The 23849-nt window shown below is 39.4% G+C and overlaps 1 protein-coding gene across 10 annotated transcripts in view; it reads left to right on the forward strand.

Annotated features, from left to right (window-relative positions):
• Positions 1–23849, forward strand: part of LOC138761815 (E3 ubiquitin-protein ligase HECW2-like) — a 333777-nt gene that overhangs the window by 223064 nt on the left and 86864 nt on the right. For 8 of the 10 annotated variants that reach the window (XM_069934590.1, XM_069934589.1, XM_069934588.1 and 5 more), the window contains 9 exons: positions 3367–3467; positions 5412–6863; positions 7514–7609; positions 10346–10496; positions 12493–12605; positions 16384–16508; positions 19213–19398; positions 21163–21297; positions 22735–22837. In XM_069934590.1, coding sequence (XP_069790691.1) covers positions 3367–3467; positions 5412–6863; positions 7514–7609; positions 10346–10496; positions 12493–12605; positions 16384–16508; positions 19213–19398; positions 21163–21297; positions 22735–22837 — 2462 coding nt within the window. The remainder of the gene's footprint in view (positions 1–3366; positions 3468–5411; positions 6864–7513; positions 7610–10345; positions 10497–12492; positions 12606–16383; positions 16509–19212; positions 19399–21162; positions 21298–22734; positions 22838–23849) is intronic. The other 2 variants (XM_069934591.1, XM_069934593.1) reach the window with 2 other exon arrangements.

A 23849-nucleotide genomic window follows, 5' to 3' on the forward strand; every position in this document is an offset into this window, starting at 1 on the left:
GTAATTTGCCCTTCCCCAACTAAACACTTTACGATTTTGTCTATACGAATCGGTTAGAGACTTCAGGGACATGCTGAATTTTGTGAGGGTTCTGAGGAAGTAGAATCAATAATGTGCTTTTTGGGCATCTTTTTGATCAATCAATCTCATCTGATGCTTTGAGCCTTTTTGGTTTTTATTTGGTTGATGCATAACTCAAGTACCTTTTGTACTTTCCCTATTTGCTGCAGATTTATGGCTCATGTAGCTCCACAAATGCTGATTCACCTTCTGAGTAATTTCACCATTTTGTGGTTATTTATTCTTTTCATGGACTCACTTTGACTCGACCACATCCCTACATTCATACACGATTACATTGTCATGCAGCAGAATTTCTTATCTTACTTTAATAATGAGTAAATGGATTAAATTGAAGTAACATTCATATTCTAAGTTTGAATTAGTCTTGAAGCTTAGAAATAGTTGTGGGAAAACCCTCGCTATATAGTTTGTCCATGTTGTTACATTGCTTGGGATACCTCACCGATCTTCCATAATGCATACTGCTCCAGATGTATTGATAGCTTACTATCTCTCAAGATTTTCCTCGCTTCACATACCTATTCAACTTCCTGAGAAGAAAGTTTCTCCTAATTATAACCTTGTGCCTTCAAACCTCTGTCACAGCTGTTTTTCCTGCTTTTGTTTTCTCTTTTGTGACATGGTTTTCGAAAAATGGGACAACCAGAATGGTACAGTGCAGGAAGACATCCTTTGATTTTTGATTTGGTTTGATTTTGCATTAAGAGGGCAGGAAAGGGGAGTAATGTCACATCTTTCCTGGTTTCCTTCAGTCTTGTGATTCCACTTTGCTGACTCAGTCAATGTGATGTGTTTACCGGTCTCCCCTTGTTATCGGCAACCTTTCTCGTTTCTGTAACTTGCTTTACTGGCATTTAATCTGGGTCATTGATTTGTCCTTGCGATTGACACCCAAATAATGCAGTACAAGTAGAACCCTAACCCATTCAGAGGTTGAGAACTTGGCTATTTATTGTCTGATCACTATCGATCAAAAATTGACCTTGCAGAACAATTGGCACTTCGTTTACTGCATATACAATTACAATCCACCTTGTCCACCAAATGAAAATAAGTGGCTTGGAAATAAAATTTCTAAAATGACCAAATGATTGGAGATTGACAAGCAAATCTATTCCTTTGTGGTTGTACCTTGGTGCACTGAAAATGCAGTGATCCTGCCATGATGCCTGCCACTTTTATTACTGGTGTGTGACTTTCTGAAATGTTATGAAGACAATATGAGCTCTTGCAAATCTCAGTACTGTCTGTCATTTAATTTCCTGCTCCCAAAATAGTGGGAGGGAAGAGGCAAGAAAATGAACAGTAAACCAATGCCGTACCAGAGTAGCTGCAAAATCTTATTGTGAATTGTGCAATCGCTGTACTTTAAGGAACCAATGGACAGGTGGAGCTAAAATGCAGGGCAATAATTCCAAATCTCAAACCGAGCACATAAATCTTAGCTAATGACAGTGTGTTCTTGGGAGGATGTTGGAGATGCAACTTTTGGAGAAGACTTTTACACAAAGCCCAGGCTGCTCCTCCATGTGGATGAGAAAGTCCCCATGGTACCATTACAATGAAGAGTGGGGTCCTTGCCCCTCAAACCTTGGACAAAATTTATGTCTTCAACATCACTAAAACTGCTTGTTTGGTTATTAATACTGATTGGTTGTGCACAGCAAGCTTTCACAAAGTTACGGTGCATTGTACATTCACAGCATCGATCTTACTTCAGAAATTTCTCATTGGTTGTGATGTCTTCTCAGAGAGGCATGAAAGGCATTGTTCTCTACCCTTCTGTTAATTTGTACACAGCTATTGTGGATTCTTTAAACCAAATTTTAATTTTTTTTGCAGACATGCTTCTGAGTTTAATAATGTTGAAAGCTGAGTTGTGTGAACTTTTAAAACTCAGCGCTAATTAAACACTCCAAAGACTAGTTTGAAAGTGAAAAAAAGAGAAGGACCCAGATCATGTTGATCCCAGTCTTTGCCTTATGACTAAACTATTTTATATCTGGCCATACAGTTCCTGAAGGCCTGTTGATGTAGTAGCTGCAGCCTTTCCATGAAACATAGCAGGCTGCAAGTAGTTAGGCAACAAGCCACAGAATGCCCTGATACTGTTGATCGGAGACAGTTGAAAAACATTAAAAATAATACAAGAATCAGATTGAATTGAATATTTAATTAAACATATATGCAAGTAATTAAATCAAATGTGCATTGAAATAAGGAAAAGCAAATAAGCTATCTTTTAAAATGAAATCCTGCAGTGCTAGATGCACAGTCATTGCTCTGTAAAATTGAGGGCCCAGATACAAAGTGGAACCACTTAGTGAATACCTCTGGACAGTTGAGGGTCCAGTGGCAGAACATGAGTTTGAATCCATTGAGTTAAAGAAGAAAGTCTGCAGGTGCTGGGGTTGAGTGAACGATGCAAAGATGCTTGAGAAACTCAGCAGGTCATGCAGCATTCAGGGGAAGTAAATGGCAGTCGCCATTTCGGGCCTGATTTTTTTTCCCCCAGATTCCTGATAAAGGGTTCAGGCCCAAAACCTTGGTTTATCTTTATTTCTTATGGATGCTGCAGGACCTTGTTAAGTTTCTCCAGCATGTTTGTATTTTGGAGTTTAGGTACATGTGCACCTTCCCTTCAATTCACTGCGTATTTCTGCATTGCAATGCACAGCTAGATAGGTCTTGGGTGAGAAGCTACCTGCACTGTAGCCAGCATTTGGTTCTCCATAGACCCTCCAGGTTGCCATCAACAGAATCCAACCCATTACAAACTTCTGTCTTTTTGTCGCTCCTAAAGAACGGCTCAAAACCTCAACTGCCTTTTTATTTTCCATGTGACCTCGTCTCCTGGTGAGTTTCTCCAGCACTTTTATGTAGTCATTTGAAATGTTTGCACATTTTCAGTGTTGGTGCTGAATTTTCAGACCATGTATAAAATTGACTTTTTTGCTAACAAATGGTAAGAGGGTAAGGTGCGTTACACTGAGGTCATTGGGGCAACAAGTTTTAAATCTTGAGACAGCGATGCTGTCATAATTATCTGGTCCTTTCCTTTATCTCTGCATTTTATGCATTATAAGATTTTTTTTACTGCGGGTCAAAATGTTGAAGGGACTGTGTCTTCTCTCCAGACTGGAAGACAGGAAGCAGCAGCAAGATAAAAATAAACTGACAGCCATTTTGGCAAAATGAATGAATGGTTTCAAAATCATTTTACTGCACTGAAAATTAAATATTTTTAAAACGTAAATCGTGTTGGATTATTCCTTGTTTCAGGGATCCGACTGTAAGCTACAACCTATGCAGGAGACTTCCAACTGACCACGTCAGCGGTCAGCTTCAGTTCCGAGTGGAGCTCGTGTCATCAACTCATGAAGGTGAAAGAAACCTCCTCCATCTGATCAAATAGTCGTTAGTCATCTGTTGTCATCTTTGATTGCTGACTAATATTTTAAACTGATCGGTCTTTTGAATTCCCTCGATATTATATTTGTGCTGGACCCAAGGTCTAGATCTTGCATTTCATGAATTATTGGTTTATCTTGATTCTTAGAACAGTCCTTTCATTTTATAGTATTGTATATAGTAGATGTCTTATTTTATACTGTATTTGTTATGCTCAGTACTTGATGCGAGCCACCGACCAGCATTTATCAGCTTTGAAAACAGTTTTGGTACTCCCCACTATTTTGAGTTCTCTCAGATTTGCAGATAATTTTCCAATTCATTCATATTATAACAAAAAGAAATTGCAATACGGTTTTTCCTGAGACCATACAAAGTTTTCTTGTTGCAAATGTACAATTTTCACCTGGTTAAGGAGAATGTTTCAGAATGCAAAGCAGTGCAAGTCATTGCAAAGTTCAACTTTTTCCTCATAATGCAGATGAAAAGACAAAGGACCTTGAGCTGCATTTGTAGTTTCTTCCTGATCATCTTACATAAGATTAAAACATAAAATGTAAAAGCGGCAGTTCTCCCTGAAAGATTAAATAAATGCAGTAGATTGTAAGCTATATAAAAGCAGAGCAGGAAATTCTCACCAGGTCCGGCCACCCCTGTGATAAAGAAACAGAATTTACATTTCAGGTCAAGGGTTTCAGGCACTCTTTAAGATTTCTAGCATCTACTGTCTTTTATTTTCATTTACTAGGCGTTTATTTGGGTTTGTTTGCTCTGTCGTCTTATACCCATCTCTCTCCAAGAAAAGTTTATAGGTGCAGTTTTTCTGAGCAGGACCCTTTGCCAGTGTTCATTGCCCTTGTTCCCCATTTTCCTGTACATACCGTCTCAAGTTCCAGAGAGTTGACCATGCTGACCAAGATTATCCTGGCACTGAATAGCATCAGCCCTCAAAAGATGTAATTGGGGGAATGTAATAAGGCCATAACAAAGCCACCTATAAAATTCTCAGGAAGATCAAGACAGCTTGCAAATCTGTCTGTCTGGGAAGTCATAATTCATCAGTGCTTTGAATAAGGTTGACATTCAGACATTTTTGAAAGCATTTAAAACATGAATAATTTAAAAAGGAATAAAAAATTAAAATGCCTTGAAATAATTAATAACAGCGAACTGAAAGCAGATTAGAAAATGTAACTTGCCATTCAAATGAATGGGCCAGCGAATCCTGTGGCAGTGCTGGGGAATTTCAACAAGCTTATCACTTGTAATTACAATGAGACCATTCAGCCACAAGATTCATTGCAGTTTCCATCAGAGCAATCCCATCAGTCTCCTTCCAATTCTCATTTCCCTGTAGCCTGCAACTTACTTTCTCGCTCATGCCCATCGATTTCCCTTTTTTTACAGCAGCCTCAATTTCAATAGCTGAACTCCAGTTGGAACAGCCAATAGAAAATACAGAATCTTTCTCAAAATCTCCCACTTTTACCACTCCCATGGTAAAAATTCTGTGTTAAAAAATATTTTAACAAACATTAATCTCAAACTTGTATTCATGTAAGTAGTTCAAGTTGGAATTGTTATGAGTAAGATTTTCTGCATTTAATCCTTGTTTTTAATTTCCTCAGTTTATAGTAGATTGTTAATACAGTAAAAGTCAGAAAAACCGGATGCCAGAAATCCGGATCACCCGAGAATCCGGACTTCTCAAAAATTCTTGGCTTTTGTGTGCGTGCATTGTATAAATGACACAGATGTACAGCCCGAGAATCCGGACCAACCCATTCCCCGAGCAGTCCGGATTTTAGGACTTTAACTTAATACCTAATTAGACAAAAAATAGAGCTTCTCCATTTTGATGAAAATTCAAAGTCTACATTTGTGCAGTAAATTAAACTTGTGTCATATATGTCTAGATGCTTCCCCTGAGACTTTGGGTGCTTACCTTGGATCCAATGGTGTAAATGGTGATTTAGGCAGTCCCTCTGATGATGAAGATATGCCAGACCCTTCAATTTCAGCAGTGCATCCTGGCCAGATGCAAGTTTTTGTAAATGGATCTATGCAGAAGGAAAGTGGACCCATGCCCTTCCTAAGTGCAACCAGCGAAATTGAACTCCTGAGCAGTGCATTTGCAGCACCTGGTGAATCTTCATTAACAAGAAATTCAACCTTTCGCCAAGAATCACTGAATGATTATCTTGATACAGTTGGCAGTAATGCAAGTATTAAACCAAGCTTGGCGGAAGCTCACCTGCATCAGGTTGGAGCGTCTCCCAAACTGAGAAGTAGTTTCCCCACTGACACTAGATTAAATGCAATGCTTCACATTGACTCTGACGAGGAAGACCATGATGTTCACCAAGAATTGGCTTGTGGATTTCACCTGGTGGGGGAGAGTGAAGAAAATGGCATACAGTTTAAGTGTGCTTCTGGAAGCACTCAGCACTTGGACACTCAGCAGTATGCCAATGGCAATCCATGTGGTATTAGACGGTCTTCTGACTCGCAGATAAATTTAAATGTAACTGAAGAGGCATCGGCCTCGGATGACATGCACCCACAGTTATCAGACTCTCAGTACAAGGATTTCCATGAGCTGGTATGCTGTATTTCTTCAACCACAAAGATTGGAGGTGAAGAAGGACAGGACACTTGTGAGAGACAGGGCACTGATGACATTATGACTAGTACCTGTCAGGAAGATCAACAAATTTCAGAGACATCTCAGCCTACTGTCAATCAAGCCATTGACGCTGGAAACCATGCAGAGAACTTACTCACACACACAGAATCTGTGGATCAAACTTCAGAACCATCCCAAATGTCTTCAGAGAATGAGCAAAGTGATGCCACCCGTACTGAGAGTGTCAGTGAAGCCAGCACTCGACCAGAGGGAGAGAGCGATCTGGAAGGTGCAGATAGCTCGTGTAATGGGAGTGGCTACACCACAAGGGTATCTTCATCCGTAGGAAGCACCACACGATTTTCATCCTTTGAAAGTGCAAGGTTCTCTGAAACCCCAGCATTCTCCTCTCAGGATGAGGAAGATGCTGCCTGTCCAACAGACCTGGCACCTGATGCTCCTGTGGAAATCCAAGATTCTGATGGGGCTACAAGCACCCCAACGGCAGAGGGAGCCGAAAGCAGCCACAATACACCACAACCAGTGCAAGAACCCATTGAAATGGAGACAGTGCCCTCAGCATCTGAGGGAGAGGAAATATGGCAGAGGAGGAGTTTGCAGGTGACAACAGCAGCAACAGCGGCCGATGACCTGTCACAAGAAGAGACTACCGAACCTGCTGTCACAACTCCAGAGACTGCAAGGGAGGCAGTGGAAGAGACCGAAGCAGGTGCTGATCCAGGTAAATTTAAGGAAAACTGATTTAGAACATGTGGGTAACAGAATAATGAAATAACAAAGTAGAATGAATTAATTATCTGTTGGACAGATCACTTTGTCTCAGGTTGAAGTTTGTTTATTATTATTTGACAGTACATATACAGCTAGAAACAGCATTTCTCCGGACCAGGGTACACACAATAATCACATGTATACGTAAAGATATAATTATAAGTGTATTGGGATGATTTACTCGGCTACGTGGATGCTGTTCATCAATCTCACTGCCTGCGGGTAGAATCCATTTCGCAACGTGGCAGTCCTGATTTTGATGCTCCTACACCACTTTCTTGATGGTAGTGGGTCAACGATATTGTGTGCTGGATGGAACGGGTCCTCAATAATTCTTTAAGTGTTTTTGTCGCTTAATATAAGAAAGGGAGATCCCAGTGATCTTCTCGGCCATTTTGATGATCCTTTGTATTGAATCTTATGAGGGCTGATTCAAAAAAAAAACTCTTTACCTGCCCTTAAACCTGAATGCATATATAATGTGTGCTGTGTGGAATGGATGAATCATCGGTTCAAAAATATTGGATTAATGACTTGGATCCAGTTTTCTGAACAACACCTTGTTAAACGTTTTTATGATTTTGAAACATTGTTGGCCAGATTCTCCATCAAGCAGTCATCAGCCTTTGAGATCCTTACCTTCAGTGCGGCAAGACGTTACTCGCTATCAGCGTATTGATGAACTGCTACCACCAAGTGAGTGCATTGAATTTGCTCAGAGCTTTTATTTTTGTACATTGTTCCACGTGACTTATCCCAATTAGGACAATTGGTTGAAAGCCTGGAGGAATTGAGATTTCCGCTAAAATTTCTGCAAACCACTATGGAAATTCTGCCCCACAATGTTTAACCCTGTGTTGATAAGCCAAGATCATGTTGCATAAAGCCATTTAGATGGCTCATTGTGGAAAAACAAGTTGTACTTGGCTATTTAGGTTAAGAACGGAACATTCTTATTCTGATTTCTGATTCTTATTCGGCAGCCACAGGAGTGAATGCATTGGTGAGGGCAGGTTTGATTTTTTTTTAATGTGCTAATGATCCTTTGCTGTGGTAATAGACCATTAATGGTCAAGGCCCTTGAATACTGGAGGAAAGTGATTTGGGTTATTTTACCACATTGCTGAAAGTTGTAGTTGAATGGGCATATGAATGAAGAATGAGGAAATCTCTATAACTATATCCCAGCGTGAGCCACCACGTTCAAAAACTGAAAAGATCAACAGGAAACCGATTGGAAAATATATTTGGCCTTGTATCCTACTGCTACTTTGCATTTTGATTTGATTTGATGATTTCATGGGGTCATAAAGGAGACATTGATATTTTTCCAAAAATGACTGCATTACACAAGCATTTGGCTCATGCTTGTTCAGTTTGCCTCTCATTGCTCATTTTGGAAAAGTGTGCATCATTTCTTTTAGAGGAGGCACAATCTCGTGAACTGAAAGTGTGACCAAGAGGTGAAGTTCGATTTAAATAATTTTGAATGGTTATGTCTTCCATGTTATGCAGTAAAACCCCTGGTATCCGGCACTTAGGGAATTGGTAGGTGCCAGATAAGTGTATTTTCCTGTTACTTAAAATTTACTCTTACAATTCCTAGCAAATACACCTGCATTTAGAATAAACAATTTAAAAGACAAAAATACTATACTGTACTTTATAGATAATTAACCCTCCCCCATGATAACAGCAAAAGCCTCAGACTGGAACTAAGCAAGGATAAGAGAGTCACCCCAGTGGCGAGCGGCATCAACCAGCACTTCATCCTGGGCGAAGCCATTGCTGTTTCACATACTCTTATTCAAACAGCTGCTCTGAGCAAAGCACAACCAAGGGAATCTGCTGGCTGAATATTTGCTCCCATTTTAACCAAACATTTATGTTGTTACTTCAGAGAACATTTACTCTTACAATTTTAAACTTGCATATTGTTTACCTATTATTTTATTCTTATTTATTTAAATTTTTAAGATTTATTTTTCTAGATTTTTTTTGCCATTGAGGTGACCAGTTGCTTGAATTCCAGGTGCCGGGAATTTTACTGTACAGTATTTGGTTATTTCGTAATTTTTCTTTGATTATTTGAAGCCTACTTACAGAGCTTTTCTCACCAAAATACAAGTCTAGGAAGTTCAAAGAAACAGAATCATGGAATAGTTACGGTGGAAGGAAGCCTTTCATCCCATTGAGCACTCACAGAAGAAATCCAGTCAATTTTCCTGGTTCCTTCTCCTTTGCCTTCCAAACTTTTCTGCCTCCAATTGATAAAAGTAGATAAGCATATGCAATGTGAAAGGAGAAAAGATCAAGTTCATTCAACCTAACCTCGTAAGGCATGCTTTCTTATCTAGGCAGCATCCTTGTAAATCTCATCTGCACCCTTTCTCCAGCATACACATCTTTCCTGTAATGAGGTGAACAGAACTGAACACAATATTCCAAGTGGGTCTTGTATAGCTGTAACATTACCTCAGGGATCTTGAACTCTCTCCCAAAGTAAATGAAAGCCAGCACACCATGTTTGATCACTCTGCTCAGAGTGATCCCGTTAACATTGTATTCTGCCTTCAAATTTGATTGATTGAAATGAACCACTTCACACTTTTCTGGCTTAAACTTCATCTGCCACCACTCAGCCCAGCTCTGCATTGTGTTGCTATTCTTCATTTTTCCTTCTTAAATGATTCATGTCATCATTCCTTGCATTAAATTTCACCTCTCCCATGCCCCAACCTCCTCCATCTCTCAGCACCTTTCTATAATCTGGTCAATATCCTGTTCAAATCATTATCTATTCTTAATGTTGGATCCTGACATTTTCCCTGCAGTGGATGTCTGGATATTGATCGTTTGCTCCCTATATTATTATTCTTCCTTTTCTTAGTGGCTATTCCAGAATGTGAGGAATTTGGTCTTCTCACCTCTTGAGGTCTCTGTTTGGTGACAGAGATTGGTGCATTAGGTATGCAAAATGCAATTATATGGCATCCGGGAATCAATTCTGGCTGAAAATAATGTGCGAAAGTTGATGAATTTGCCTTCAAGTTTTGAATGTGATAAAATGCAGTTGTGTTTATCATAGCCATCCCTAATTACTGTTATAAATTTTCCATCGGATGATCTGCAGGTAAAGTGTTGGACTGTGTGATTTTCTAAATACAGTGCAAACTATTTGAGAAATGGGTGGGATTGATGCCTCTGACGTTAGACCAGTGAAGATACAAATAGTGTGGCTCGTTCACTAGCTGCAGAATGAAATCTGCTGGTCGAATGTCATCTTCATTGTTGTCCACCACACCTGGATTTGGCTGGGATATCACCATTCACTAGCTAGTCTTTGGAATATCTATGAGCATAAATGTCAGAATGATTATCAAACCTTTGCCTCTGGATTTGGTCTTTGTTGCTTTGTTTTAAACACGGCAGACTGGGAGGCTCGCATCGACAGCCATGGACGCATCTTCTACGTAGACCATGTGAATAGGACAACCACTTGGCAAAGACCCACAACTCCTGCACGTCAGCAAATTGTTCAGCGTTCAAATTCAATCCAACAGATGGAGCAGCTAAACAGAAGGTAACGAAACACATTTTAAGCCTGGCTCTATCTCATGTTTTGCCTTCCCATTGGTGAGAGCTGATGCTTCAGATTAGGTTCCTCTTTTTCAGCTTGGCTGATTTAATTTTAACCTGAAAATAATCTCTTGAGGTCAAGATAAAATCATGAATTTCAGTATGGTTATACATAAGTGTGCTTAAACTGCCAGTGATCCTCATGAATCACAAACATTGAACGCATCCAGTACATAGCTCTGTAAGATGAAATGCTTAACTGGGAATCAGTGACTATCTAGTAGGCACAATTTGAGATTTGGCGCAAAACCTTCTCACTGTCATATACTTGGTCTGTGCTCAGTTGTGTGTGAATAATGTAGAACAACGTAAGATTAACAACACAGAAGGTTTATTTGGTCCATGGGGCTTATCTTCTTTCCAGTCCTCTATCCAGTTCAACAAACCTCAACGGCTTATCCTTTTCATTTCATCCTTATGTACATATGTGACTTCTCTGAAATGCTGTGGCCTCATTTGCTCTGCGACGGCATTTCTATGGGATTTTATGTGAATATGTTATATTCATTACTCTGCTGACCACAACCCAACTACAAAAAGGAAAACAAAATCTTGTCTTTATACACCCTATTAAATTGTCTAATAATTTAAAAAACCTCGACTTGTAATATACTCCCATTTCCTCCCACATACCAAAGGTGCGAGGGTTGATCGTTTAATTAATTACTGTAAATTGCATCTAGTGTATAGGCATGTGGTAGAATCAGGGGACAATTGATAGAATATTGGAAGAATGATAATAGGTTTATTGCCATAAACACCGTACGATATATGTATGCACCGAAATTCATACCTGCTGCAGCCGAACAGGTACTTGATATAAAAAAACCCTCGATACTATACATAATGAATTAAAAAGCGAATAAATACAAAAGATAGTTATCCCAGTGCAAGAAAAAAATGACTTTACAATAGTGCAAACAGTTCTTTTTGAGCGTCGGAGCAGTCTGTGTTTCGTGTAATAAGAGGAGGTTCAGGAGCTTGTTAGCTGTTGGAAAGAAACTATTGAATCCAGAGGTTCTAGTATTCAGGCTTCTGTACCTTTTTTTAAAATTAAATTTTTTAAATTAGACCTACAGCACGGTAATAGGCCATTTCAGCTCTACGAGTCCATGCTGCCCTTTTTGCACCCCATTAACCTACACCCCGGTATGTTTTTGAAGGGTGGGAAGAATCTGGAGCCCGCGGAGAAAACCCACGCAGACACGGGGAGAATGTACAAACTCCTTACAGACAGCGTGGGATTGAAACCCAAGTTCGGTCCCGATCCCTAGTGCTGTAAAGATGTTACGCTAACTGCTGCACCAACTGTGCCGCCTGAAGAGATTGTGATTAGGATGATGGGCGCCTCTATGATATTGGCTGCCTTTTTGAGGCAGCGTCTCACATAGATGTTTTCAATGGATGGTAGTCAGAGCCTGCGATGGACCTGGTTATGCTTAATACCTTCTGCAGCCTTCAGATTTCCTGTGCATTCAAAGTCCCAAACCAACCTGTGGTTAAACCAATCAGTATATTTTCGACAGTACATCTGTAGAAGTTTGATAGAGTATTCAACAACATATCAAATCTCCTTAGAAAATAGAGGCATTAATGTGCCTTTGTCATCACTGCCTCGATGTGTTAGCTGCAGAAGAGTTTTTCTGAAATATAGATTCCGAGGAACTTGAGGGTATTAACCCTCTCTATCTCTGTTGTGCCAATGTACAGTCCCTCACCTTCTCTTCTCAAAATCAACAAAAAGTTCCTTAGTCTTGGTGACATTGAGAGCCACTTGTTGTTCTGGCTCCACCCAACCAAATTCTTGATCTCCATTCTCTATTCTAACCCATTTCCAGTCATTCTGCAACATGGTGATGTCAGAAAATTTGTGGATAGAGTTGGAGCCGAACTTGGCTCAGCAGTTTACAAACCATTAATGTTCTCGTACACCTTTTCAGGTATCAGAGTATTCGCCGAACAATGACAAACGAGAGGAGTGAGGACATTGGCCAATCCAGTTGTGTTGACGCAGGGGCAACAGGTGAAAGCCATTTTACTCATTTTAGTTCAGGTAAGGAGGTACTCTATCTCCCTTAGTTGCAGCCAAATAAACATAAATCATACTTATCACAAATCAATGTCCAAATGTAGTTGGGACCTGTAATGCACAAAATCTACCTGCAGCATTTGAGTGACACTTGGTTTTTATCTGTTGGTCAGAAACCTGTAGTGAAGAAAGACAGCCCGTGAGCTGAAATTCTCCTTCCTATTTGTCAATTCACTTCATGATATTGAGTGTACCCACTGCCATAAATCCTTTTTTCTGGTTCCTTCCTCCATTTGATTCTCAGTTCTCCTATGTGACTTGTACACTGTTGATCTCATTTTACTTTTGCCGAGATCCCAGACATCTTTCAGGAGACTAACTAAATGTACATGTTTCTAAATTAACCATTTAAATCTAGTATCTAAGCTTATGAAATATTTTGCAATTCATTCATTAATGGTAACACCTGTCTGATGAGTACACTTTACAGTATTATTTATTCACCAAGCATTATTCCTTGGTGAATAAATAACACTAAACAACAAATTTTTCAAAAGGTTTGCTTCCTGAAAAATTGGGAATTATGATAGATAACTTCAAGATGAACACAGATAATTTCAGATTCATGTAGAAAGTTGGGGAAACATTAAATTAACTTTTATTGAATTTAGCATGTTGAACCGCATAATGTACCTCTGAGCCAAGCTCTCAGGTTGACTGCACATGTTGCACTGCAAATGTGAGGAGCCCAGGATTTGTCTCGGTCACCAATTTTACAACCGAAGTAAAACTCATAGGTTTCCTAAATAAGTGTTGTCATGCTGCGTCTTTGAAGTTAAGCATATACTCGCCACATATGTAAAAGAATGTATCACAGCTGTTGCAGCGTTAAAGAGACATTTCTGCTCTATTAAATTTTCCTGAAGAAAATAAATGCTATTGTTAAGTACACTCACGATGCTATTGCTTGAAGAACATGTGCATCAAGATGCGTTCAATCTAAATTAATGTAATGCACAGCATCTGGTATATGTGAGCTGCTTTTATAGCCTGTTTGCATTTATCCTGACTAAACACGCCCAGTTCTAATAGGGTATATAAAGACAGCTTGCCCAGGCATGCTGGGACTGATCAAATTTGCTTTGTGGGCAATATACTAGTAGACTTAAAATATGACATGAAATCACAAAAATAGGTTATATCTAAAACACAGGACATGATAGGGAAATTTTAAGTTGGTTTTCATGATCAGCATCTCAAAATCCATAAAATACACTCAGAAGTGTTCAGGAAGCAAAATCCTTGTGGTCCAGTGTCATTTCTATTGCGATGTTTTGACAATAAATGTATAGAGAGGCTTTCTTTTCATTTTAATGAACGACCAAAGAATGGCTGTCCTTATTAAGTTATTTGTATTCATATTGATGTGGTGCTTCCATCTTTTTTATGGAATGTAGTGCTCGATGCAGACAGAATAATCGTGATTTAAATGTCAGAATTTGTTTACTTACCAGAGAACTTCATTGATTTGCAGCTCAAAGCAATTACAAGATTGATAATGGCACAGTGCATTCTGGAAATCGATGACCTGTCCCAATACTTTCACTTCTGCATGTTCAGTCACTAAAAGTGATCTTGATCCCACGATATGCTTCTGAGATTGTGTTTATTTTAATCCTGTGTTTACATCTGGGTCAGGGTAAATCTAGCTTGGAATGCTTAAAATTTGCATTCTCGTGAAGCAATAGCCTTGCTTGAAAGTAGCAAAATAATTTCCCCAAAACATTTAAAATTCTGCCATAAAATCATCAAATTGCATTGTTGTTCGAGATCCTGAGGTAATTTAGGATAATGGCTGGAACTGTACTGCATGTAAAAATGCCTCCTAAAGCAGTATTGTGTGATAACCTGAGCAAGTTGAAAGTGAATCCCAAGACTAATATTTAGGGTATAGGATAAAGATACTTTTTGTGGCCTTGTGGAGAGTTGGGGCCATGAAAGAAATGTGATGGAAACGAGATCGTGGGGTGTGGGGGATATTCAGTGTGGAGAGAATCGTGCTGTTGGAGTTGGGTGGGAGGAATCTTAATGGGAGGGGTGATTGTAAACGCAGTTTCTGGGCCCTTAGCTGTGACTATGATGTGGAGTAGGAGACACAGCATCCATAAGAAGTAAAAGGCAGTTGATGTTTCCATTTGTCTGGTTTATGGAAAATCAGGGGGAAGGAGAAGGAGAGAAGGGAGGGGAAGTGGGAGGAGCACAGCTGCCTGTGGTAACAAATTTCAGAGGTTCACCACTCTGAAGTACCTCCGCATCTCTGTTTTAAATGGGTGCCCTTGAAACCTGATGTTGTACCCACTTGCCTTGGACACCCCAACCATAGGAAACAACTTTGCCACATCTACTCCGCCCAGGCCTTTCAACATTTGAAATGCTTCTTCCACTCATTCTTCTGAACTCCAAGAGCCATCAAATGTTTCTCATATGCTAATCACTTCATTCCAGGAATCATTATTGTGAATCTTCTCTGATCCTTCTCCAATGCCAGCACATCCTTTCTTAATTGAGGAGCCCAAAACTGTACCCCATACCGCACATGAGGCCATATAAACATCATATCCCTGCCCTTGTATCCAATTCCTCTAGATATGAATGCCAAAATTGTACTTAACTTCTTCACCACCATCTCAACCTGGAGGTTAACCTTTAGGGGGTATCCTTCATGAATACTCCCAAGTTCCTTTGCACCTCTGAATTTTGAATTTTCTCCCCATCCAAGTAATTGTCTGCCCTTTTATTCTTTCAACCAAATTGTATGACTATACACTTTCCAACATCGTATTTAATTTGTCACCTCCTTTCCCATTCTCCTCATCTATTTAACTCTCTCTCTGCAGCCTCTCCATTCCTCATCACTACCTGGCCCTCCACCCATCTTTGTATCATCTGCAAACTTAGTCACGATGCCATTTATTGCGCAATCCAATTCATGAACATACAGCGTGAAAAGAAATGACCCTTACACCGACCCTTACGGAACTGGTAGCCAACAAGAATAAGATCCCCTTTTTTCCCCACTCTGTTTCCTGCTGATTGGTCAATGCTCTATCCTTGCTAATATCTTTCCTGTAAATCCATAGGCTCTCATCTTGTTTAGCAGTTACATGTGCAGCACCTTGTCAAAGGCTTTGAAAGTCCAAATATACAACATCCACTGCATCTCCTTTGCTCAGCCTGCTTGTGGTTTCCTCAGAAAATTGCAGTAAGTTTGTCAGGCAAGATTTTCCCTTAAGGAAGCCATGTTGACTTTGGCCCATCTTGTCATGCACTCCGTAACCTTGACAATCAATGCCAACAACTTCCCAATCACCGATGATAGGCTAATAGGTCTATAACTTCCTTTCTGCTGCCTACCCTCCTTTTTAAACAGCAGAGTGATATTTGCAATTTTCTGGTCCACCCCAATCATGCCAGAATCTATTGACTCTTGGAAGATCATTGCTAATGCCACCATAATCTACTTCTTTTAGGGCCTGAGGGTGCATTCCCTCCCAAGAGTCTTGGGACTCTTAGACCATTCATCTTCTCAAGTATCTTCTCTATATTCTGAAACAAGATCATAAAAGAGTGTTTAAAAACTGTACTTTGGGTTTCCAAACGATGGGCAAAATAATGTTTAACTTGTGATATAAAAAAAAAACAAATATTGATCATCACTTGAAAAGGACTGTAGTTGTGATTGTTCTTTAATAAACATGTAAAATGTAGATAATTATCAATGTGACTTTGCTTCATCTGGTAGATTTCAGAAGAGAGCCTACCTTCTCTCACTCTGCAACTCGCACCCGGATGAATTTGCTCCTGCAGTCTCCTCCTGTTAAGTTCTTCACTAGCCCAGAATTCTTCACAGTACTACATTCAAACCCCGTAAGTTAATTATCCTGTTTGTTTATTCAGTTCAATATCCTTCTCACTCCGAGAGCATTGGAGAACACTCGCTGTCCCTATTTGCATGATGCTGGGATATGGTTCAGACTCTCTTTCAAAGGAAAATATTCAGACCGCATTTTGAGCACTTTCCAGAAATGAGTTGAATCCAGAACCTTTGGCAGACCTGGCTCGCTTGCTAAATTTGTTCTTTGTTAAGGTAAACATTCAGCAAATTGCCTGCATGCCAAGTTAGTGTATTTTCATGCTAAAAAAAAATTAGATGAATGAATTATATTATTCATCTCCACCAACCACATGCCCCACCCTAGGTTGGAAAATAATAAATATTGTGTACTGTAAAAATCCCTGTTATCCAGAATTCAAGCAACTGGCAGCCTCAAACAACCGGCAAAAAAAAATTGTGGAAAATAAATGGGTAAAAAATATGGAAGTTTAAAATTGATGCACCTTGCTGTTAATTCTCCCTGCAATTTCAGATTTATTGTCAGAGTGCATACACAACATCACGTACAACTGTGAGATTCCTTTTTCCTGAGGGCGTGGCAGAATTACTAGTAATTGGTAGTGGAAAAATAAATTGTACACATTGTAAATAAATTAAAGAACTGTAAACAGATAACGAATGTAAACAAACTGACTGTAATACAGAGAGAATAGAATAAGTCTCTGAGTTTGTTCTTGAGGAGTCTGATGGTGGAGGGGTAGCAGCTCTTCCTGAACCTGGTGGTGTGAGTCTTGTGGCACCTACACCTCTTATCTGATGGCAGCAGTGAGAACAGAGCATGTGCTGGGTGGCGAGGGTCTTTGATGATTGCTGCTGCCCTCTGACAGCAGCATCTCTGTAGATGTTCTCAATAGCGGGGAGGGTTTTGCCGATGATGTCCTGGGCTGTGTCCACTACCTTTTGGAGGGCTTTATGCTCAGGGGTATTGGTGTTTCCATGCCAGACTGTGATGCAGCTGGCAAGCACACTTTCCACCACACCTCTGTGGAAATTTGCCAGAGTTTCTGGTGCCATACCAAACCTTGGCAAACTCAAGGAACTGGGATATTCGCTTATCCGGCATCTATAAATCCCCTTAGGTGCCTGATACCAGGTATTTTACTATTTATTTGAGGATAAATCAAACTAGATATTTAAAAACTAAAATGGATAAAACATGGGTTTGGTAGCATAAAATGTTAAAATAACGCAGATTTAGCAAAATTTTCTTTAAACTGAGAGTAGCCATCAGTTAATTTAAACATCTGACAGGAATACCAATGATCTCATTGTTCATTTTACCACACCATAATCACAAAGCTTCACAAAACATTGGAAAATAGTGATAATGTGCAAGGCTATGTGAAGAGACCAGATTATGGACACTCCCTCTTTCACTACTATTGACTTTCTAATGTAGATATGGGTGCATGTCACAGTCTAAATGTCATTGAAGAAAGATGACCATAAGTATCGGAATATTTGTGGCATTTTTAAGACGAGTAGCAGAGAAAACTGCACAAATCAGTGTAATTATGGGCATGACTGCAGCAAGAATAAAAAGCCACAACTGGATGATGTAACGGAGAGAAAGGAATGGTGCCAATTGTATTATTTCATAGAAACCTCTATGGGTATCTGTTTGTCAAAAGGGTGTAATTTTACCTGATTATAATTCATTGGAAAGACAATGCTTAAGCTATCTTGTGAATCTTATCTTTAAATGGTGCTGATTGAATTAATAAGGATTTGGATAGTATTGTATGTTTTCACTGCAGAGAGGACATTTTAGAGAAGCAAATGACCCACAACATAGAATCATAGAACATTACAGCACAGAAACAGGCCCCTTTGGCCCTTCTAGTCTATGCCAAACATTATTCTGCCTAGTCCCACTGACCTGCATGCAGTCCATAATGCCTCCAATCTCAGTGTCATCTGCCTGAAAACAACTTATTCCAATCCATGCATTCTAGATCCTTCCTCATTTCTTCAAAACTGGCATTTTCCAATTTAGAACCTCAACCAGAGCCCCAGACCTATCCTCCATAATTAATTTGAAACTAATGGCATTATGATATCTGGACCCAAAATGTTCCTCTACACATACAGTACTTCTGTCTCATTCCCAATAAGAGATTCAGTATTGCACTCTCTCTAGTTGGTACTGTGGCAGCCCTTCACAGCTTCCCCACGGGGCCTCACAAAATGAAGGATGAATGTGACGATTCAGCAGGCTGCACAAGGCCTTCACACAGAGTGAATTATTCTCCCTTCTCAAATACTCTTACAGGTTATACCTAATTCGGTTTAACTACCAACTAAAAAATTGAAGCACAAAAATTAGGAAGGTGATACCAAATTTGGATTTCTTATCCCATGGAGTATTAAGTGTGCTAAATTGATTCTCACACAGAAGTATTTTATGCTCTATTAATTTACATATTAAATGAGTTTGTGCTTTGATAATCCTAGATGAAATGATGCCAAAAATAAAACACAGCTAATTAACTAATTAACAGAACATTATAGTTCTAGTTATATTTGGACCATAGAAAATTGGTAAAATGTAGCGAACACTGTTTTGTCAGGTTGTATTTGTGCAATCAACTTGACTCAAGTGGAAAATTCTCAAAGCGCGCGATGACATTTTAAATCCTTTGGTCATCACTTTTAACTTCATCCTGTTTTTGTCAGCGTGCCTATCGAATGTTTTCAACCAACACATGCTTGAAACACATGATCACCAAAGTGAGGCGAGACGCCCATAACTTCGAACGCTATCAGCACAATCGAGACCTGGTGGCCTTCCTGAACTTGTTTGCGAACAAACAGCTGGAGCTCCCGAGAGGCTGGGAAATGAAGCATGACCATCAGGGGAAGGTGAGTAACGTGGATGAGATGGTCCATCCCATGTGCTTGGTAGCAGTGCGTGCAATGTGGCCACATTACATTTGACCTCTTTTAACAAAGTTCTTCTCCTTATTGAAAGGAGATTAATTTTTAATTCATTATATAAAATCCAATAATTTCAGTTGGCAACAATTGTGTGCAGGATATAAATGATTTGGCAGCATTTTCACTGAGTTTTGTTTGGAATTGTTACATTTTATTCTTAAGTTTCATGCTTTTATTGGGATACTTGGGAATGATTCCTTGACTTCCTCTTGGAACTTTATTCACTACAGTATAAGACACAGAGGGCTGACCCTCATAGATTTTTACAAATACATCGGGGGCATAGATAAGCCTAATGCTCACAATCTTTTTCCCAGGGTAGATGATTCAAGCACTAGAGGGTATAGGTTTAGATGAATGAGATTTAAGAGAAACCTGAGGACTACTTTTTTTCACGCGGAAGATGGTCCTTGTCTGGGGAGAGCTGCTAAAGCAGAAGTGGGTATAATTCTGACATTAAAAAGACATTTGAATAGAAATATAAATAGGAATGGCTCAGAAGGATATGGACCAAATGCAAGCAAATGGGATTAGCCCAGAATGCTAACTTGGTCAGCATGGATGAGTTGGGCTGAAGGGCTCTATAACAATCAAAAGATTAGTTCCACATTAGTGGAGTCAGGCTTGTTTTCTTTTTCAGTAATATTGAAAAGACAGCATCCAGATAGCAGGAAAGATCAGAATGGATTTATGCGCTAGTCCTATGAATCTCAGAAAACAGTGTTGTGAATATCATCACAGCTTGCTTCCTGTGAGGCAAGATCATGCCCAAAGAGTTGGAGGGAAGAGGGATGCTGGATGATGTCTGCCCTCTTCCTATCCATCCCTGACTAATTTGAAGAAACTTGTGAGTTGATTGCACACTTCCCAACATTCACTTCATAAATGTGTCCATTCAAATTATGGTACAGTTAAATTACTGCACAAGCCACTATTCTAAATTGACAATCATTTTTTAATGTTGACCTACAGCTCACTAGCCAGTACCCCACAAATACACCAATTAACCTATATCCCCCATATGTTTTGGAAGAGCGGGAGGAAGCTGGAGCACTCAGAAGAAACCCATGTAGACACGAGGAGAACTTAAAAACTCTTTGCAGACAACGCCGGATTTGAACCCAGGTCTCTTGCACCGTAATAGCATTGTGCTAACTATGGCATCTATTGAAGTACTGCTATCACTCCAGCAGCAAAAAAAACTCTGATGGCTGAGTTAGAATCTATGCAGCTCAGTTTGTGAATTGCAATAAAGTAAATAGGTTCTACTATCAGCTGCCTTGAATTTCTGACAGTTGTCACCAGTTGTCATTCAACTAATGAAAACATTTAAGGTTTATTATGATGTATTAAATGTTGAACATTTGACAAGGTGAGACCATGTTGAGTTTCAAATAAACTACTGCTTATAAACTATATGATGCAAAAGCATCTTATTAACAAAATAAATATTTCTGTTTAAATGCAACATGGTAACACGTAGCAAGTTTGTTTCTAACTTTGGCGATGAGAGAGAGGTTTAGTTTTGGCGAATAGGGAATAATGCTATTTTATCATTGATAAAATATCTGATGAAACTCAGCTGCCCCTTGAGGCAACTGACGTTAGTCAAATTCAAAGCTCATCACAATGAGGTTTTTGTACTTTTACTTCCGTTGAGTGTTTCTGAACTTGTGTGTCCTTTTCCAGCCCTTTTTTGTTGATCACAATTCTCGCAGCACGACTTTCATAGACCCAAGGCTCCCTCTACAGACTGCCAGGCCCTCAATTGCATTAGTTCATCGGCAACACTTACAAAGGCAGCGTAGCCACAGTGCTGGTGAGGTGAGTACATGCACCCTTGATGAGATGGCCTTTTGTGTAGTCGATAAATAGGTGAACACTCACAAGTCAAGACTCACGCTGGTTATCATTGTGTAATCTAATGTATTTGGATAGCAGATTACAGAAGACCTTGCTTAAGTTAATTAATCGTCGGAAAATATTTGATCAGAATCCTTTATATCCTGTTTAACATGTTTTGCTTTATTTTGTGCTTTTTGCATGAGTGGGGCCAATTTTAGTTTCAATGAATTTTATTTCAGATATATCTTCCAATCGGTCAAAGTAGTTTTCAAGTAAGTTTGAAAATCAGTAATTGCTTCCAAAACAAAATCTGGCATGGTGGTGGAGCCTCCGCACGTTGAACTCAAAAGCAGGTGCAGAGCACAGGGTCAAATGCACAGTCATGAGTAAACCTGTCACTGTGCTGTTAATGACAAGCATTTTCCCCATCAAAAGAAAGATGAACAAAAGTCAAGTCGACTTGAGTCATTCCTCATGATCTCTGTGGGTCAGAGCTAAGAATCCTACTGGTATTAAACAAGAAAATCTGCAAATGATGGGATCGAGTTAAATACACAAAAGTGCTGGAGAAGCTCAGCAGGTCACGCAGCATCTCTAGGAAGGAAAAGGCAAACCTTGCTTCTCCTGCTGACCCGCTGAATTTCTCCAGCACTTTTGTGCATTGCAATCCTCCTGGTATATTGCAGAAGGATTTGAGTACAAGAGTAATGAAGTTTACTGCAATTGTACAGGACTCTGATGAGACTGCACCTGGTATATTATGTGCAGGCCTGATCTTTCTACCTCAGAAAGAACATAGTTATGACAGAGGGAGTGCAGTGAGGTTTCTCCAGACTGACTCTTGGAATGGACATGAGTTCCCTTGAGACGAGGCTAAGTAGCTTGGCCCATAACTCCTTTTAGTTTACAATTCTTTGGGACTTCACAAGAGGTGAGAATAATGTTTGCCTTGGCTGGAGTATCTTGAACCTGGGATCTTCTTGAACCAGGAACCATATGGCCTGAAGTAAGAAGTTAGCCATTTAGGATGAGAAGAGATTCCTTTCATCCAAATGATTGAGAATCTCTGGAATTCTCACCACAAAAGTTTAGATTACTGAGTTATAACTGAGACTTTGGATATAAAAGGAATTAACATTCAAAATCAGCCATAACTTTTTTTTAAACAGTGTAGCAAACACAGAATGGACTATTTTTGCTTACTATTTCTTGACATTCCTTGTGTGAGAAAAGAAGTTTTAAAAAGTGGAAGTGAGATGGTGTTGAGGTATTAGTCTGATGACATTTAAAGTTCTGTGCATTTAGCCTGGAGAAATTCAAAGTAATTCATTAGCTTGACTCATGGCAGTTCAGAGCATTTTCTGTGTGTGTATCATTACACTTCGCAACTATTGAATGATTGTCATTTCTGCTTAGGTGGTCGACGACTCTCGACATCCAGGGCCGCCAGTTATGCCCAGACCATCGAGCACATTTGGCACCATCAGTCGAAACCACAATCAGGAGCTGGTGCCAGTTGGTAAGTTATCTTTCTGTTTACTCTGTGAACATGAGTTCAACTGATGGTTTAATGGACTGTTGGAGGAATGAGCCTCAAGCATAAAATCCAGATGATTAATAACACTTTAATTATGTTGCCTATTACACAGATTCTGTTCATTAATTTTACATCAACAAGCACTTTGTCTTGATGATGTTGTGGTAATTCCCCACACTGGCTTTCTTGTCAGCAAGTACTTATAGCATCAGCAAAAAGCATTACCTTCTGGGTACAAACATCCAGTATCTTGCACTTTTCTTTCCACTTTTGTTCTCTTGTTGATCTCTTTGTGTGCTGCTGTTTCTTCCAACCACTGGGTGGCAGCAAATCATCTGATGGGAGTTCCTGAAGTGTCAACATTTGGAGCATGTATCAAATCTTCTGGGCTTTGGAATTCTGGGATTCACGGAACATTTTCAACTTTTTCCATCATTATTTGGTTCATATTGATCTTAGTTTAATTTAAACTGTTCCTTTTCTTTAGCATGTTACAAAGTTTCAGTTGCAATAGAAGGAACATTTTACGGAATGTTCTTCAACTATTGACCCTATTTACATGAAGTTGATATTGGTTTCCTCTGATTAGTTTGTGTTTCTTTGAGAAATAAGAAAATTTGTTAATTTGATTCATTTAAGTCAAGTGATTTATCTCAAAATATCAATTTTTCAAATTCCTTATGTATAATGAATCTACGCCATTGAATAATGTTGTTTTAACACCAATCTGGATGAGTTTCCTCATCAATTTCTTGGTTTGATTTCTTGGTAATTTACTCGGATAAGCACCTACCTTTAAGTTGTTTTCAGAGTTTTTGACTTTTTTCTGCTATTGATGAATAAACCTACAGCATTCCATATATATTCTCAAACAATGCTGTGGTTACACTGGTCAACAAGGATTTGGCTTCCTGAACACTTTTGGGTGTATTTCATGAATTTTGGGCTACTGATCATGAACGTCACCATAAAACTTTCTCATCATGTACTGTTT

The sequence above is a fragment of the Narcine bancroftii genome, chromosome 4, assembly GCF_036971445.1.
Source record: "Narcine bancroftii isolate sNarBan1 chromosome 4, sNarBan1.hap1, whole genome shotgun sequence".
In the NCBI taxonomy this organism is placed as follows: domain Eukaryota; kingdom Metazoa; phylum Chordata; class Chondrichthyes; order Torpediniformes; family Narcinidae; genus Narcine; species Narcine bancroftii.